Source organism: Ranitomeya variabilis, chromosome 2 (genome assembly GCF_051348905.1).
Source record: "Ranitomeya variabilis isolate aRanVar5 chromosome 2, aRanVar5.hap1, whole genome shotgun sequence".
In the NCBI taxonomy this organism is placed as follows: domain Eukaryota; kingdom Metazoa; phylum Chordata; class Amphibia; order Anura; family Dendrobatidae; genus Ranitomeya; species Ranitomeya variabilis.
In genome coordinates this window covers 716,333,867-716,353,582 of record NC_135233.1, presented here as the reverse complement: position 1 = coordinate 716,353,582, position 19,716 = coordinate 716,333,867, and the positions used below count along the sequence as shown (strand labels likewise).

At 48.7% G+C, this 19,716-nt stretch overlaps 1 protein-coding gene across 1 annotated transcript in view; it reads left to right on the top strand.

Moving 5' to 3' along the window:
* TRAPPC3L (trafficking protein particle complex subunit 3L) overlaps nt 1-19,716 on the top strand; it is a 263,060-nt gene that overhangs the window by 184,980 nt on the left and 58,364 nt on the right. The window contains exon 5 of the mRNA XM_077292840.1: nt 5,168-5,353. Coding sequence (XP_077148955.1) covers nt 5,168-5,353 — 186 coding nt within the window. The remainder of the gene's footprint in view (nt 1-5,167; nt 5,354-19,716) is intronic.

Sequence of the window (19,716 nt, the reverse complement as noted above, 5' to 3'; positions counted from 1 at the left end):
GGAGCGCCGTTTGACGTTTTCAATGCAGAATTGGCTGGAATTGAGATTGGACACCATGTCGTGTTTGGAGAGCCCCTGATGTGCCTAAACAGTGGAAACCCCCCACAAGTGACACCATTTTGGAAACTAGACCCCTTAAGGAACTTATCTAGATGTGTGGTGAGCACTTTGAGCCCCAAGTGCTTCACAGAAGTTTATAAAGTAGAGCCGTGAAAATAAAAAATCGCATTTGTTTAAACAAAAATGATATTTTCACCCACAAATTCTTATTTTCACAAGGGTAACAGGAGAAATTAGACATCAAAAGTTGTTGTGCAATTTCTCCTGAGTACGTCGATACCCCATATGTGGGGGTAAACCACTGTTTGTGCGCACCGCAGAGCTTGGAAGAGAAGGAGTGCCGTTTTACTTTTTCAATGTAGAATTGGCTGGAATTGAGATTGGACGCCATGTCATGTTTGGAGAGCCCCTGATGTGCCTAAACAGTGGAAACCCCACACAAGTGACACCATTTTGGAAACTAGACCCCTTAAGGAACTTATCTAGATGTGTGGTGAGCATTTTAATTCTCCAGGTGCTTCACGGAAGTTTATAACGTAGAGTTGTGAAAATAAAAAATCTTTTTTTTTCCTCAAAAATGATTTTTTGGCCTGCAATTTTTTATTTTCTCAAGGGTAACAGGAGACATTGGACCCCAAAATCTGTTGACCAGTTTGTCCTGAGTACGCTGATACCCCATATTTGGGGGGGCACTGTTTGGGCACCCATCGGGGCTCGGAAAGGAAGGAGCGCCGCTTGGAATGCAGACTTTGATGGGATGGTCTGCGGGCGTCATGTTGCATTTGCAGAGCTCCTGATGTACCTAAACAGTAGAAACCCCCCGCAAGTGACACCATTTTGGAAACTAGACCCCCCAAAGAGCTTATCTAGGTGTATGGTGAGCACTATGAACCCCCAACTGCTTCACAGAAGTTTATAATGTAGAGCCATGAAAATAAAAAAAATCATATTTTTTCCACAAAAATGATATTTTCACCCCCAAATTTTTACTTTCACAAGGGTAACAGGAGAAATTGGACCCCAAAATTTATTGTGCAATTTATTCTGAGTAGGGTGATACCCGATATGTGGGGGTAAACCACTGTTTGGGTGCATGGCAGAGCTCGGAAGGGAAGGAGCGCCGTTTTGGAATGCAGACTTTGATAGAATGGTCTGCGGGTGTTATGTTGCGTTTGCAGAGCCCCTGATGTACCTAAACAATAGAAAACCCCCACAAGTGACCCCATTTTGGAAACTAGACCCCCCAATAAACTTATCTAGATGTGAGGTGCGAACTTTGAATGCCCAAGTGCTTCACAGAAGTTTATAATGCAGAGTCGTAAAAATAAAATATATATTTTTTCCACAAAAAAGATTTTTAGCCCCCAAGTTTTTATTTTCACAAGGGTAACAAGAGAAATTGGACCCCAAAAGTTGTTGTCCAATTTGTCCTGAGTACACTGATACCCCATGTGTGGCTGGGACCACTGTTTGGGTGCACGGCAGAGCTCGGAAGGGTAGGAGCACCCTTTTGGAATGCAGACTTTGATAGAATGGTCTGCGGGCGTTATGTTGCGTTTGCAGAGCCCCTGATGTACCTAAACAGTAGAAACCCCCCACAAGTGACCCCATTTTGGAAACTAGACCCTCCACGGAACTTATCTAGATGTGTGGTGAGAACTTTGAATGCCCAAGTGCTTCACAGAAGTTTATAATGCAGAGTTGTGAAAATAAAAAATATTTTTTTTTTCCACAAAAAAGATTTTTTAGCCCCAAGTTTTTCTTTTTACAAGGGTAACAGGGGAAATTGGACCCCAAAAGTTGTTGTCCAATTTATCCCGAGTACGCTGATGCCCCATATGTGGGGGTAAACCACTGTTTAGGCGCACGGCAGAGCTCAGAAGGGAGGGAGCACCATTTGACTTTTTGAGCGCAAAATTGTCTGTGGCGTTTAGAGACCCCCGATGTACCTAAACAGTGGAAACCCCCCAATTCTAACTCCAACCTTAACGCCAACACACCCCTAACCCTAATCCCAACCCGATCCATAATTCTAATCACAACCCTAATGATAATCACAACCCTAACCCCAAAACAACCAGAACTCTATTCAGAACCCTAAATCCAACACACCCCTAATCCTAATCTCAACCCTAACCTCAACCCTAACCCTAATCCCAATACACCCCTAACCCTAATCCCAATCCTAATTTTAACCCTAATCCCAAACCTAACCCTAATCCCAAAAGTAACCCTAATGCCAACCCTAATCCAAACCCTAATCCCAACTCTAACCCTAACTTTAGCTGCAACCCTAGTCCTAACATTAGCCCCAACCCTAGCCCTAACTTTAGCCCCAACCCTAACCCTAACTTTAGCCACAACCCTAATCCTAACCCTAAATTTAGCCCCAACCCTAACCCTAGCCCTAAATTTAGCCCCAACCCTAGCCCTAAATTTAGCCCCAACCCTTAATTTAGACCCAACCCTAACCCTAAATTTAGCCCCAACCCCAACCCTAAATTTAGACCCAACCCTAACCCTAACCCTAAATTTAGCCCCAACCCTAACCCTAAATTTAGCCCCAACCCTAACCCTAACTTTAGCCCCAACCCTAACCCTAACCCTAAATTTAGCCCCAACCCTAACCCTAACTTTAGCCCCAACCCTAACCCTAACATTAATTTTAGCCTCAACTCCTCTAGCTGCCGGCCGGCAGTTCATGGCAGGCGCACTGCGCATGCGCCCGCCATTTTCTTATCGAAAGAAGAAGCCGGCGGCCAGGAGGGGACACAGGAGGACCCAGGGACACTGGTAAGTATAACAGGGTCCCCGAATCCCCCTATTTCTCTGTCCTCTGATGTGCAATCACATCAGAGGACACAGAATTACACATCGCTTTTTTTTTTGCGGTCACCGGTAAACAGTTAATTACCGGCGATCGTAAAACAGGGGTCGGTAAAAACCTACCCCGATCATGTTCTTTGGGTTCTCGGCTACCCCAGGCAGCCAAGACCCCAAAGATCTCCCGAGTGCGGGCCGGCGCCATTTTTTGGCCGGAAGAAGATGGCGGTGCCCATCGGGAGCCACGAGGAGCACCGGGGGAGACAGGTGAGTATTGGGGGGCTATCGGGGGCTATCAGGGACCCCATTTCTCTGTCCTCTGATGTGCGATCACATCGGAGGACAGAGAAATTAAATAAGAAATCGCGGGTTTTTTTTGCGACTGCAATTAATTACCGGCGATCGCAACTCAGGGGTCGGTAAAAACACCCCGAATCATGTTCTCTGGGGTCTCGGCTACCCCCGGTAACCGAGACCCCAGAGAAAATCCGACTCTGGGGGGCGCTATTCACTTTTTCCACAGCGCCGTTAATTAACGGCACTGTGGTTTAAGTACCCTTAACTGCCGCCGTTAAAAGGCGTATCAGCAGTCGTTAAAGGGTTAAAGAAGCAAAACTGAAAAATGAATGAAGGCCTTAATTCATACACTTCAGAGTTCCATTGTTACTTGTTATACCAAGTATCAGCACATCAGGTTCTCTGCCAGGGTTGCCAACTTGACTTTTCAGGACAAATATACAGTATAATATTGTGTATGATGAAATTTTTGTGTGTAATTTCTGTTCCTTTATATCATTATGGGCATTATTTCCTTACTGTGACTTCACTATTTGTATCATTCACATATTACTGTGTGCATTATCCTTGACATCACTGTTTATAAATCCTGTGCTGTAATTTCACTAAATTACTCTTGCACTGTGATATCCTTGTGTATATTCTTCCTGTGCTATGTAAATAATCCTTCTATATTATTTCAAAACACTCTTTTTCGGTGATTACTTTGTATCTCCTTTCATACTTCACCGACACACAAGTGATACACCATTTGAAAGGTAAACTTGCCCCCTTCAGCAAGAAAATAACCACACATCCACGATGTTATCACAAAATACATTTTAAACATAAAACTGCAGTAAGGAAAAATGACCTGCAGGTGGCACCACACTACCGCAAAGCACAATACCACAAGGCTGAAACAAATCCTAACATTTGCCTTGGGGGCTTTCCAGCTTGCCGAACTTCTTGCTCAGTCGATTTCAGGCAGGTACATATAAAATATTTGCTACATATGTGGAAGTAGAATAAAAGTAAAACTTTACCTGTTTAAGACTTCAGTTTTAAAACTGAAGATATAAATGAATGCAGCCTAAAAGGGACCGGACAGGTTCTGAACCATCAGATTTTCTGTATTATTGGACAGTCATTGAAAAGTCTATCTTCCTCTGAGGTTGCAGCCTATTGGTGACCTGTTGTCACCTCTGGTACCAAGTAAAAAACTGCAGCGTTTACATAACTCAGACTGTACATTGTTTCCCGATGGGAGAGATTGGTGGAAACAACCTTGCAAAAATTGGAAAAAAAAATCCGACCCTAGGGGGAAAAAAGGTAAATAAATTACTTTTGTACTGTGACATCATTTTATGTGCTTTCCCTGTACTATGAAAAGAATGAGCACATTTTTCCACTACAGTAATATTACTATGTGCACAAATTCTATGCAATAATTTCATGTCATCCCTTTACTGTTACATATAATTCTCACACGACTGTGAGCATTATTCCAGACATCACTGTTTATAATTCCTCTGATGTATTTTCACTAAATAGATTCCTCTTGTACTATGGCATCATTGTGAGTAGTGATGAGCGAGTGTACTCATTGCTCGGGTTTTCCCCAGCACGCTCGGGTGATCTTTGAGTATTTGTTAGTGCTCGGAGATATAGTTTTCATCGCCTCAGCTGCATGATTTACGACTGCTGGACAGGCTGAATGCATGTGGGAATTCCCTAACAAACATGTATTCAGTGTATCTGGCAGCCGTAAATCATGCAACTGAGGCGATGAAAACTATATCTCCGAGCAGTAACAAATACTCGGAGGTCACCCAAGCATGCACGGGAAAACCCGAGCAACGAGTATACTCGCTCATCACTAATTGTGAGTGTTATCCATGTACCCTGGCAACAATGTACACTTTGTGCCAGCACTGTGTGATGTTTTTAACATAATATCAATTTATTATGTTACATTGTAGATTATATTAATTATTTATTTACACAGGTGGCCTTCAAAATGTACCTTGGGATTACTCCTTCTACTATTGGTGGTAATGACAATGGAAATGGATTCTCTCTCATTTTGGATAAAAATCCACTGATTGACTTTGTTGAAGAGCTTCCCACTGGCAGATCATCTTTGAGCTATTGTAACCTACTTACTGGAGTCCTAAAAGGAGCACTGGAAATGGTACAATTTTCACTTTTACTATTGTTGCTCGTAAATATTTTACATTGCTCTACTCTGTATCACATCTTAAAAGACTTTAGTCAGCATTTGTTTCAGGTTTCTCCATGAGATCATAAATCATATAACCCTATGGCCGGGGTCACACTTGCGAGTGCAATGCGAGAAACTCGAACGAGTCTCTTGCATCAATACACGGTACGACCGCCGGCACTCAGCAACGGAGCACTCAGCTGCATAGAAAAGAGCCGGTATTGATGCGAGAGACTTGCACTCGCAAGTGTGACCCTGGCCTCTCTAGACCCTGGCCCAGAATCCAAGAACTAAGATGTGTTAGCTACATTCTATGAAATGGTAATGAGTGGCAATGAGCAAATGTGCTCGCCACTGCTCGATATTTGATAGAGCATGGGGGGCTTGACCAAGCTCACATCTTGATCTAGTATCGGAGGTGCTCGAACGCCAAGCTCATGTCCCCGCCCCACATGTTTGGCACCTGTTAGAAAGTCAATGTACATGTGGGGATAGCCCACCATGCACATCAATGCTGTAGCCATGCTGGCTACTGGCATTATTGATTGGCCAGCTGCATAGTGATTGGCCAGCTGCATCATGTCATGGAGTCTTATATCAGACCCAGTGACATGATGCTCGGCACATTGTGTTCAGGAAGCATTTCAGGGAGAGTTGTTATAGGAGGGAGAGCGTTTTAGAGCAGACATATAGTCAGGGTTTAATAATATTGTGTACTGCTGCTGCTTCACCGTTAAAACAATAGTCCTTGTCAGTAGGGTTGAGCGAAACGGATCGGACAAATTCAAAAATCGCCAACTTTCGTTTCGTATGACGCTTTCAGCACCATTTTTCAGCCACTGAAGGAGGACGCAGAGTGTGGGCAGCGTGATGACATAGGTCTCGGTCCCCACCATCTTAGAGAAGGGCATGACAGTGACTGGCTTGCTTTCTGCGGCATCACAGGGGCTATAAAAGGGCGTGCACACCAACCGCCATCTTACTTCTGACGATCTTAGCATAGGGAGAGGTTGCTGCAGCTTCATCAGAAGAAGGGATATAGTTAGGGAGGGACATTAACCCCCAAACTGCTTGTGCTGTAGCGATTTCCACTGTCCAACACCACCTTTTTTGCAGGGACAGTGGCGGCTATATTTTTGTGCATCAGCTCTGTAGCTTATTAGGCTGCCTTATAAGGCTCCCTGATAGCTGCATTGCTGTTTGCACGCTGCTGTGCAAACCAACTGCTTTTTTAAAAGCAAAAATCCTGTTGCTCCTTTCTGCACAGTTATCTTGTTTATTTGTCCACACCTTTGTGTGCAGCAGTCCTTTTTATTGCTGCCATACTTGTCCTGAGATCATTTTAGGGAGATTGAAATTGTACTACCGTCCTTGTATTTTTTCATATATCTTCCAGCCACTTTCTGCCACTTAGGCCAGTCTCACACGTCTAGATAATTCCGGTACCGGAAAAATCGGTACCGGAGTTATCTGTGTCCGTGTGCTCAAGTGGCACATCAGTGTGTCACACGTGAGACAGCGGTGGACTATGCTACTTTGAGTCCCTGCATACTCCTCTCACCCACTTTTCCACTTCCATACAAAGCGGTTGATACCACCCTGCGCCACGCACGACGTACATCCTAAAATAGGATTTATTGCCACACACTAGTTGGCATAGCACGTGACTGATGAAAGCCTGTTTAGGCTGAAACATTTCCAGTGCTACCTCTAGTATTAATAAATCTACAACTAAAAATTCTTAAGTTGAGTGAGTTTTGGTTCAGTCTCCCAAAAAAATAGTGAGATTCAAATACTCACAAAGTGGATATACTTCAGTCCTGTTAGTTTGTCGTATATCAGCCGGCCACTTTCTGCCACTTACATTGAGTTGTGTTATACACTGGGCCAGAGTTTTGGTTCAGTCTCCCAAAAAAAAGTGAGATTCAAATTCTCACAAAGTGGATATACTTCAGTCCTGTTAGTTTGTCGTATATCAGCCAGCCACTTTCTGCCACTTAGATTGCGTTGCTATATACACTGGGCCTGAGTTTTTGTTCAATCTCCCCCCAAAAAAGTGAGATTCAAATTCTCACAAAGTGGATATACTTCAGTCCTGTTAGTTTGTCGTATGTCAGCCAGCCACTTTCTGCCACATAGATTGCATTGTTATATACACTGGGCCTGAGTTTTGGTTCAGTCTCCCAAAAAAATAGTGAGATTCAAATACTCACAAAGTGGATATACTTCAGTCCTCTTAGTTTGTCGTATATCAGCCAGCCACTTTCAGCCACTTACATTGTGTTGTTTTATACACTGGGCCAGAGTTTTGGTTCAGTCTCCCAAAAAAAAGTGAGATTCAAATTCTCACAAAGTGGATATACTTCAGTCCTGTTAGTTTGTCATATATCAGCCAGCCATTTTCTGCCACTTACATTGTGTTGTTTTATACACTGGGCCTGAGTTTTGGTTCAGTCTCCCAAAAAAAAGGGAGATTCAAATTCTCACAAAGTGGATATACTTCAGTCCTGTTAGTTTGTCGTATGTCAGCCAGCCACTTTCTGCCACTTACATTGTGTTGTTTTATGCACAGGGCCGGAGTTTTCACTCTCCCCCCAAAAAAGGGAGATTTAAATTCTCAACAAGTTTATATACACCTTCTACCTTGTTTTACAGTACCATATAACGGTTGTTATTTTGGTTAGATTTTCCAAAAAATGAGGAAGTCTGGTGGAAGAGCCCATGGGCGGTGGTTGCCAACTGGTACTGATGGTGGTGGTGGTGCATCAGGTGGTAGTTGCAAAAGCACAATAGCACCTAAGGCTGGAGGTGTTGAGCCAGGCATCATCGTCTGGCTTCACAAGCCCTCAAAGGCTCCCTTATCTGGGAGTAGGAAAACAGCTTTTAAAGCCTGAGCAGCAGGAAAAAGTTTTGGCTTTCCTTGCTGACTCAGCCTCCTCTTCAGAAAGTTCCAAATATAAAAGCAGCGATTCATCAGTGGATGCTCCCGGTCAGGAACAAGACGTTTCCTTGTGTCCTTCACCCAAACCAAAAGTGAAGGATGCGTCAGGCGACACTACAGGTTACTCCATGGAGCTCTTTACACATACCGTGCCTGGGTTAGAAAGGGAAATTGTTAACAGCCCATTACAAGATGAATCGGACATGGAGTGCACTGATGCACAGCCTCAGCTAGATTATTATGCTGTTCCATTGACTCAGATCACTACATTGCCCTCGCAGTGTACAGAGCCAGAATATGACCCTGATGAGACTATGGTGCCCCGTCCCGAATGCTATAGCACCTTACACGGTGACACAGAGGAAGGTGCACATGACATTGAAGAGGAGGTGATAGATGACCCAGTTGTTGACCCAGATTGGCAGCCATTGGGGGAAGAGGGTGCTGCTGCCAGTAGCTCAGAAGCGGAGGAGGATGATCCGCAGCAGCCATCTACATCACAACAGCTGTCATCTGGCAGGCCCGTATCAGGCCAAAAACGTGTGTCAAAAACAAAAACAGTTTTAGGACAGCGTGGCCATCCGGTGAAAGTAGCACAGCGTGCAATGCCTGAAAAGGTATTCCATAGTAGGAAGAATGTAGTGTGGCAATTTTTTAACCAAGATCCGAATGATCAGTCAAAAGTTATCTGTAAGAAATGCTCAAAGACCTTTAGCAGAGGGAAGAATCTTCAAAATTTAAATACAATGTGCATGCCTAGACATTTAACCAGCATGCACTTGCAAGCCTGGACTAACTACCAAACGTCCCGTATCGTTGGTGCACGTGCTCAGAATGAAGGTAGTCAGCAACGCTACATTGCTTCCCTCACTGTAAGGCCACCGGTTAGGACACCACCAGCAGCAAATGTAGAGGTATCATCGCAAGGCCAAAGCAGTCAGGGAATCACAAGGTTATTGGTAGGAAACACTGTATGTAGGCCAACATCAAGAATACCATCACCAACCCTCTCTCAATCCTCCATGTCCACCACCAACACTGCAAGTTACACCATATGCAGCTCTCCAGTCCAGCTCACCCTACAAGAGACTCTTGTTAGGAAAATAAAGTACTCATCCTCTCATCCGCGTACACAGGGTTTGAACGCCCACATTGCTATACTAATCTCGTTAGAGATAATGCCCTACCGGTTGGTTGAAAGCAAAGCTTTCAAAGACCTGATGGCCTACACAGTACCAAGCTATGACCTACCCAGTCCGCACTTCTTTGCAAGAAAAGCCATCCCAGCCCTCCACCAGCATGTCAAAGACCGCATTGTCCATGCACTGAGGCAATCAGTCAGTGGAAAGGTGCACCTCACAACAGATGCAAGGACCAGTAGGCATGGCCAGGGACGTTACGTGTCCATCACGGCGCACTGGGTTAATGTGGTGGGTGGATGCAGGGTCCACAGGGGACAGCCATAGTGGGATAGTTCTGCCTAGCCCACGGTCTAAGAAACAGTTGGCTGTAGGCATTCGACACCCCTACTCCTCCTCCTCCTCCAGAAGCGAAAGCTCGTCCACAGTCACACGACCACTCCATCCGCAGCTGCCAGTGTTGCACAGGAGGTGTCCCATTATCGAACAGCTACTGGTAAGCGTCAGCAGGCTGTGTTACAAATGAAGTGTTTGGGCGACAACAGACACACCGCAGAAGTTCTGGCCGAGTACTTTCAGCAACAAACTCAGTCATGGCTGGGCAGTGTACATCTTGAGGCAGGCAAGGTAGTCAGTGATAATGGAAGGAATTTTATGGCTGCCATAGCCCTTTCAGAACTGAAACACATACCTTGCCTGGCTCACACCTTGAACCTGGTGGTTCAGTGCTTCCTCAAAAATTATCCGGAGTTACCAGCCCTGCTCCTTAAGGTGCGAAGTCTTTGCTCCCACATCCACCGGTCGCCCGTACACTCCAGCCATATACTGAACCATCAGCGATCACTGAATCTTCCCCAGCACCGCCTAATAATCGACGTTGCAACAAGGTGGAACTCCACACTGCACATGGTTCAGAGGCTGTGCGAACAGAGGCGTGCTGTAATTAATTTGTGGGAGGATACACATACACGGGCAGGCACTTGGATGGCAGACATGGAGTTGTCTGATGTGCAGTGGTCGAAGCTACAAGACCTCTGTCAAGTCCTTCAGTGTTTTGAGGAATGCACATGGCTGGTAAGTGCAGACGATGCCATCATAAGCATGAGCATCCCACTAATGCATCTGCTGATGCAAAGTTTGACGCACATTAAGGAGCAGGCATCTGCAGCCGAGGAGGAGGGAAGCCTTGATGACAGTCAGCCATTGTCTGCTCAGGGAACTCTCCTGGACGAGGTGGCGGACGAAGAGGAGGAGGAGGAGGATGATGGGGATGAATATTTATGGGAGGAGGATGCTTCTCAGGGGCATTAGAAACTGGTGGGTGGCATTGCAAGGTCAGGTACAGGGTTTTTGCGGGACACATGTGATGTTGATTTGCAAGAAAGTGCTCCTCAACCCAGTACAAGCTGTCAATTGACACCTGGAACATTGGTCCACATGGCAGCACGTGTCCCATAACATCACCCATGTACTGACCAATGCAGTTACTTGGAAGATCCACTTTACGACCAACACGTGGACAAGTGCTTGTGGCCAGGGACACTACATTTCCCTGATGGCACACTGGGTGAGCCTAGTGTAGGCTGGGTCGGACCCAGGGATGGCACACATGCTACCGACACAGAGAATTGGGGACCCTCGTTCCTTTAGAGTTTGAGCCACCTCCTGCACCAGTTCCTGCACTCCTTCTGCCTCCTAATCCTTAATCTCTGAATTATCATCCATATCAGTGACAAGCTGGAAGCAGTGCAGCACTACCACAGTGAAGTGGCAAAAGGCTCTGCTGAAACTAATTTGTTTAGGTGACAAACTACACACCGCTGCAGAGTTGTTGAAAGGTTTAATAGACAAGGCAGATTTGTGGCTCTCGCTGCTGAACCTACAAACACATATGGTGGTGTGTAATAATGTCTGTAACCTGGTAGCAGCTCTGAAGCTTGGCAAGCTTGCAACCGTACCATGCCTGGCCCACGTATTCAAATTAGTGGTTCAGCGGTTTCTGAAAACCTTCCCTGATTTGCCTGAGCTACTTGTGAAGGTACATCACGTGTGCGCCCATTTCAGGAAGTCAGCTACAGCTGCTGCTGGTCTGGCCATGCTGCAGCAGCAATTGCAAATGCCAGCTCACAAACTGGTGTATGACGTGACCACTTGACATGACTCCATAATACATATGTTGGCAAGGCTTTCTGAGTAGAGATGAGTGACCCGAACATAAAAGTTTGAAGTTCGTATCACACAGTTAGTGTCCAGTGCTAAACTCCAAACATGGACTTCTCCCGGAAGTCCGTTTTAATGTTCGGAGTTCCAGGGAAAGACCAAGATGAGAGAGAGAGAGATTTCCTGCTCTAAAGTTTGGGTCACCATTGTTTTCAATGGGGTTTAAGTTCAGATTGGGTACCAGGACCCAAAACTTCCACATGTCCGCTCATGCCTATTTGTGAGCAGCAGAGGGCAATATTTGAATACCAGCTACAACATGCACATCAGTATTCCAGTCAGCATCCGCACATAACAACTTACAAGTGGGCATGGATGTCTGACATCTGTGAGGTTCTACAAAACTTTGAGGAATCAATCAAGTTGGAGAGCAGTGATGACTAGTGTTGAGCGATACCTTCCGATATCGGAAAGTATCGGTATCGGAAAGTATCGGCCGATACCGTCAAAGTATCGGATCTAATCCGATACCGATACCCGATCCCAATGCAAGTCAATGGGACGAAAATATCGGAATTAAAATAAACCCTTTATACACTTGTAGGTTCATTCTACATGAAGGAAAACAACTAAGAATAATGTAGGATGTATTGGGGGACGTGGCGGAGATATTAAAGGCACAGAGGTTTAGCCCAATGTAATAGAATAGCAGGATTTTGCGTTTTTTTTTATGACGTTCGGCGTTAGAAAGAATTTGACTATGTTAATTTTTTTTTTTAATGTCAGATATTGATGTTTCACTGCTTCCACGCCCTTCACCTTTTTTTTTACTTCTCCCACGCTTTCTTCTTAATTATCCTCATCATCAGCTTCTTTGACATCAACTTCTTCACCTTATTCATCTTCTTCTTCATCTTCTACCTATTATTTTTTGGGTTACATTGTTCATATTGTTTTTAGTTTACTATTATCTTCATCATATTCTACTTCTTCATCATATTCTTATTTGTGACAGGCATTCCCGTAGTTGTTATCTATAAAAGTTTGAAGATTACACCTTCCGTTCTGCCTGTCACAAAACAGTTACATTTGTCCGCGTTCAGTTTGGCCTGCAGCATCAGGCTTTATCCAGGGGCACCACGAGGAGGAACGGACTCACCCCCATACACTGCTTAGTCTTCTTCTGCTTATAATTTACATAATATTTTTTGCTCTGATATTTTGTGTTATGCTTAATGTCCTTCTGCTCTTTGTTCTGCAGCCTCTTGTTCTTCTGCTTCTCGGTCTTCCAGGTCGTCGTCGTCTCCAGGGTCGTCGTCTCCGGGGTCGTCGTCATCGGGGTGGTCTCCGGGGTCGTCGTCATCGGGGTGGTCTTCAGGGTCATCGTCTCCAGGGTCGTCGTCATCACGGTGGTTGTCGTCTCTGGTGTCGTCGTCATCTTAGGGGTGGTCTTCCGGGTCATCGTGTTTAGTCTCTTGAACTTGGAAATGTAGCAGAAGGTACAAGAAGGCTGAGAAAATGCCGAGAACCAGCTGATGGAACTGGAACTCGGATGGCTACCCGAAGGTCCAAGAGCCAATGGAACGACCGAGGACCAGCTGACGTTACTGGAACCCGGTTACTAAGCAGGAGGTACCTGTGCTGAAAGCACTACCAAGGACCACCTGACGTTGGTGGAACTCAGATACCCAGAGGGAGGCACCTAAGCCAAAGGCTCTGCCCGGAACCAGCTGACGGTACTGGAACCAGGATGGGGAGCAGAAGGTACAAGAGCAAAAGACAGTGCCGAGAACCAGCTGACGGTGCTGGAACCCGGATGGGTAGCCGAAGGTCCAAGAGCCAATGGAACTACCGAGGACCAGCTGACGTTACTGGAACCCGGTTACTAAGCAGGAGGTACCCGTGCCTGAAAGCACTACCAAGGACCACCTGACGTTGGTGGAACTCGGATACCAAAGGGAGGCACCTAAGCCAAAGGCTCTGCCCGGAACCAGCTGACGGTACTGGAACCAGGATGGGGAGCAGAAGGTCCAAGAGCAAGTGTCTGCGTGGCTTTTGCAGGACACGTTGCCGGCTGCACAGCAGGGGAACAGCTGGCGGTGCTGGACCCCACTGACACATTGGCGAGGTGTTTGGCTCTGTGCAGCCAGCACTTCCGGACAGCAACTAGCGGTGTTGGAGCCCGGGCTCTGCAGGGGGAGCAGAGTGTAGGCCGAAGCCTACTTGAACCAATTTCAAAGGTAACCTTTAACCCCCCCTCAGGGGTTAGAAAGTAGAAGAGCCACAGCTTATGCAGCAGTAGTGCTGCACAAGTCAAAGGTTGCTCTTTTAATTTCGCTCCTTGCACACGCTGAATGAAACACGTATAACATTTAGCCCTTTATACAGTCAAACTGTGTTGGAGGCGCGAGTTCCCTTTGTAATGAGACGCAGCACAGATGTCAAGAATCCCACCTTGGTGCTGGGTGCAGCCTCCTGAGCGTTGTTATTTGCTGTACAGGAGTCTGCGCTGTCGTGTTATCCCCTGGCCTAGCGCTGTTAGCGCTGCCCATCTTCTGACATCATTTAATGTCGGCCGGTGCGGTTCGCGATGACCATGAATCCCAGCCCCGCAGTGTCTTAACATTGTAAAAACACTGCGGGGCTGGGATTCAGGGCCTGGCGCAGCACATATGTTGGCCTCTCACACTCGGGTCCTTACACCCGCTTCAGACTGTGCGGCGTCATCTGATCCCTTATCGCATGCCACGGCCATGAAGCCGCACAGTCCGAAGAAGGCGGAAGGAGAGGAGGGACAGGCGAACTGATGCACTGATCCTGCCCATCAATCACACCCTCGCAGTCCCAATAAATAAGACACCGAGGGGCGTTGTGTGGGTCAGGGCGGCCGCAGAGGCGCAGCCAGCCAAACAATGATGCCAGAAGACGGGCAGCGCTACCAAGGGGGTTGCAGCGTGTCATTACAAAGGAAAGTCACACCACCGGGACGGTTAAATGGTCACACAGAGGACACATTGCAGACGTGTTTTCAGTTCCACATGTGCGAGGAGAATACGTTTCTGAGCCACCTTGCACACATGCAGCATTACCGCTGTACAAGGTGGCTGGATAACGTAAAAACGCCTGGGGGAGGGGGGACAGGTTCCCTTCAATTTCAGTTCTTGTGTCTGCGTGGCTTTTGCAGGACACGATGCCGGCTGCACAGCAGGGGAACAGCTGGCGGTGCTGGACCCCACTGACACATTGGCTGGTGTTTTTCTCTGTGCAGCTAGCACATCTGGGCCCCAACTGGCGGTTTGTTAGAGCCCAGGGTCAGCAGGAGGAGGAGGAGCAGGAGCAGGGGGAGGGGAGTGTAGGCCGAAGCCTGCACTGGCGGCAGCTTTGGGTCTGTTGTGTCTGCGTGGCGGTCGCAGGACACGTTGCCGGCTACACAGCAGGGGAACAGCTGGCGGTGCTGGACCCCACTGACACATTGGCGAGGTGTTTGGCTCTGTGCAGCCAGCACTTCCGGACAGCAACTAGCGGTGTTGGAGCCCGGGCTCTGCAGGGGGAGCAGAGTGTAGGCCGAAGCCTACTTGAACCAATTTCAAAGGTAACCTTTAACCCCCCCTCAGGGGTTAGAAAGTAGAAGAGCCACAGCTTATGCAGCAGTAGTGCTGCACAAGTCAAAGGTTGCTCTTTTAATTTCGCTCCTTGCACACGCTGAATGAAACACGTATAACATTTAGCCCTTTATACAGTCAAACTGTGTTGGAGGCGCGAGTTCCCTTTGTAATGAGACGCAGCACAGATGTCAAGAATCCCACCTTGGTGCTGGGTGCAGCCTCCTGAGCGTTGTTATTTGCTGTACAGGAGTCTGCGCTGTCGTGTTATCCCCTGGCCTAGCGCTGTTAGCGCTGCCCATCTTCTGACATCATTTAATGTCGGCCGGTGCGGTTCGCGATGACCATGAATCCCAGCCCCGCAGTGTCTTAACATTGTAAAAACACTGCGGGGCTGGGATTCAGGGCCTGGCGCAGCACATATGTTGGCCTCTCACACTCGGGTCCTTACACCCGCTTCAGACTGTGCGGCGTCATCTGATCCCTTATCGCATGCCACGGCCATGAAGCCGCACAGTCCGAAGAAGGCGGAAGGAGAGGAGGGACAGGCGAACTGATGCACTGATCCTGCCCATCAATCACACCCTCGCAGTCCCAATAAATAAGACACCGAGGGGCGTTGTGTGGGTCAGGGCGGCCGCAGAGGCGCAGCCAGCCAAACAATGATGCCAGAAGACGGGCAGCGCTACCAAGGGGGTTGCAGCGTGTCATTACAAAGGAAAGTCACACCACCGGGACGGTTAAATGGTCACACAGAGGACACATTGCAGACGTGTTTTCAGTTCCACATGTGCGAGGAGAATACGTTTCTGAGCCACCTTGCACACATGCAGCATTACCGCTGTACAAGGTGGCTGGATAACGTAAAAACGCCTGGGGGAGGGGGGACAGGTTCCCTTCAATTTCAGTTCTTGTGTCTGCGTGGCTTTTGCAGGACACGATGCCGGCTGCACAGCAGGGGAACAGCTGGCGGTGCTGGACCCCACTGACACATTGGCTGGTGTTTTTCTCTGTGCAGCTAGCACATCTGGGCCCCAACTGGCGGTTTGTTAGAGCCCAGGGTCAGCAGGAGGAGGAGGAGCAGGAGCAGGGGGAGGGGAGTGTAGGCCGAAGCCTGCACTGGCGGCAGCTTTGGGTCTGTTGTGTCTGCGTGGCGGTCGCAGGACACGTTGCCGGCTACACAGCAGGGGAACAGCTGGCGGTGCTGGACCCCACTGACACATTGGCGAGGTGTTTGGCTCTGTGCAGCCAGCACTTCCGGACAGCAACTAGCGGTGTTGGAGCCCGGGCTCTGCAGGGGGAGCAGAGTGTAGGCCGAAGCCTACTTGAACCAATTTCAAAGGTAACCTTTAACCCCCCCTCAGGGGTTAGAAAGTAGAAGAGCCACAGCTTATGCAGCAGTAGTGCTGCACAAGTCAAAGGTTGCTCTTTTAATTTCGCTCCTTGCACACGCTGAATGAAACACGTATAACATTTAGCCCTTTATACAGTCAAACTGTGTTGGAGGCGCGAGTTCCCTTTGTAATGAGACGCAGCACAGATGTCAAGAATCCCACCTTGGTGCTGGGTGCAGCCTCCTGAGCGTTGTTATTTGCTGTACAGGAGTCTGCGCTGTCGTGTTATCCCCTGGCCTAGCGCTGTTAGCGCTGCCCATCTTCTGACATCATTTAATGTCGGCCGGTGCGGTTCGCGATGACCATGAATCCCAGCCCCGCAGTGTCTTAACATTGTAAAAACACTGCGGGGCTGGGATTCAGGGCCTGGCGCAGCACATATGTTGGCCTCTCACACTCGGGTCCTTACACCCGCTTCAGACTGTGCGGCGTCATCTGATCCCTTATCGCATGCCACGGCCATGAAGCCGCACAGTCCGAAGAAGGCGGAAGGAGAGGAGGGACAGGCGAACTGATGCACTGATCCTGCCCATCAATCACACCCTCGCAGTCCCAATAAATAAGACACCGAGGGGCGTTGTGTGGGTCAGGGCGGCCGCAGAGGCGCAGCCAGCCAAACAATGATGCCAGAAGACGGGCAGCGCTACCAAGGGGGTTGCAGCGTGTCATTACAAAGGAAAGTCACACCACTGGGACGGTTAAATGGTCACACAGAGGACACATTGCAGACGTGTTTTCAGTTCCACATGTGCGAGGAGAATACGTTTCTGAGCCACCTTGCACACATGCAGCATTACCGCTGTACAAGGTGGCTGGATAACGTAAAAACGCCTGGGGGAGGGGGGACAGGTTCCCTTCAATTTCAGTTCTTGTGTCTGCGTGGCTTTTGCAGGACACGATGCCGGCTGCACAGCAGGGGAACAGCTGGCGGTGCTGGACCCCACTGACACATTGGCTGGTGTTTTTCTCTGTGCAGCTAGCACATCTGGGCCCCAACTGGCGGTTTGTTAGAGCCCAGGGTCAGCAGGAGGAGGAGGAGCAGGAGCAGGGGGAGGGGAGTGTAGGCCGAAGCCTGCACTGGCGGCAGCTTTGGGTCTGTTGTGTCTGCGTGGCGGTCGCAGGACACGTTGCCGGCTACACAGCAGGGGAACAGCTGGCGGTGCTGGACCCCACTGACACATTGGCGAGGTGTTTGGCTCTGTGCAGCCAGCACTTCCGGACAGCAACTAGCGGTGTTGGAGCCCGGGCTCTGCAGGGGGAGCAGAGTGTAGGCCGAAGCCTACTTGAACCAATTTCAAAGGTAACCTTTAACCCCCCCTCAGGGGTTAGAAAGTAGAAGAGCCACAGCTTATGCAGCAGTAGTGCTGCACAAGTCAAAGGTTGCTCTTTTAATTTCGCTCCTTGCACACGCTGAATGAAACACGTATAACATTTAGCCCTTTATACAGTCAAACTGTGTTGGAGGCGCGAGTTCCCTTTGTAATGAGACGCAGCACAGATGTCAAGAATCCCACCTTGGTGCTGGGTGCAGCCTCCTGAGCGTTGTTATTTGCTGTACAGGAGTCTGCGCTGTCGTGTTATCCCCTGGCCTAGCGCTGTTAGCGCTGCCCATCTTCTGACATCATTTAATGTCGGCCGGTGCGGTTCGCGATGACCATGAATCCCAGCCCCGCAGTGTCTTAACATTGTAAAAACACTGCGGGGCTGGGATTCAGGGCCTGGCGCAGCACATATGTTGGCCTCTCACACTCGGGTCCTTACACCCGCTTCAGACTGTGCGGCGTCATCTGATCCCTTATCGCATGCCACGGCCATGAAGCCGCACAGTCCGAAGAAGGCGGAAGGAGAGGAGGGACAGGCGAACTGATGCACTGATCCTGCCCATCAATCACACCCTCGCAGTCCCAATAAATAAGACACCGAGGGGCGTTGTGTGGGTCAGGGCGGCCGCAGAGGCGCAGCCAGCCAAACAATGATGCCAGAAGACGGGCAGCGCTACCAAGGGGGTTGCAGCGTGTCATTACAAAGGAAAGTCACACCACCGGGACGGTTAAATGGTCACACAGAGGACACATTGCAGACGTGTTTTCAGTTCCACATGTGCGAGGAGAATACGTTTCTGAGCCACCTTGCACACATGCAGCATTACCGCTGTACAAGGTGGCTGGATAACGTAAAAACGCCTGGGGGAGGGGGGACAGGTTCCCTTCAATTTCAGTTCTTGTGTCTGCGTGGCTTTTGCAGGACACGATGCCGGCTGCACAGCAGGGGAACAGCTGGCGGTGCTGGACCCCACTGACACATTGGCTGGTGTTTTTCTCTGTGCAGCTAGCACATCTGGGCCCCAACTGGCGGTTTGTTAGAGCCCAGGGTCAGCAGGAGGAGGAGGAGCAGGAGCAGGGGGAGGGGAGTGTAGGCCGAAGCCTGCACTGGCGGCAGCTTTGGGTCTGTTGTGTCTGCGTGGCGGTCGCAGGACACGTTGCCGGCTACACAGCAGGGGAACAGCTGGCGGTGCTGGACCCCACTGACACATTGGCGAGGTGTTTGGCTCTGTGCAGCCAGCACTTCCGGACAGCAACTAGCGGTGTTGGAGCCCGGGCTCTGCAGGGGGAGCAGAGTGTAGGCCGAAGCCTACTTGAACCAATTTCAAAGGTAACCTTTAACCCCCCCTCAGGGGTTAGAAAGTAGAAGAGCCACAGCTTATGCAGCAGTAGTGCTGCACAAGTCAAAGGTTGCTCTTTTAATTTCGCTCCTTGCACACGCTGAATGAAACACGTATAACATTTAGCCCTTTATACAGTCAAACTGTGTTGGAGGCGCGAGTTCCCTTTGTAATGAGACGCAGCACAGATGTCAAGAATCCCACCTTGGTGCTGGGTGCAGCCTCCTGAGCGTTGTTATTTGCTGTACAGGAGTCTGCGCTGTCGTGTTATCCCCTGGCCTAGCGCTGTTAGCGCTGCCCATCTTCTGACATCATTTAATGTCGGCCGGTGCGGTTCGCGATGACCATGAATCCCAGCCCCGCAGTGTCTTAACATTGTAAAAACACTGCGGGGCTGGGATTCAGGGCCTGGCGCAGCACATATGTTGGCCTCTC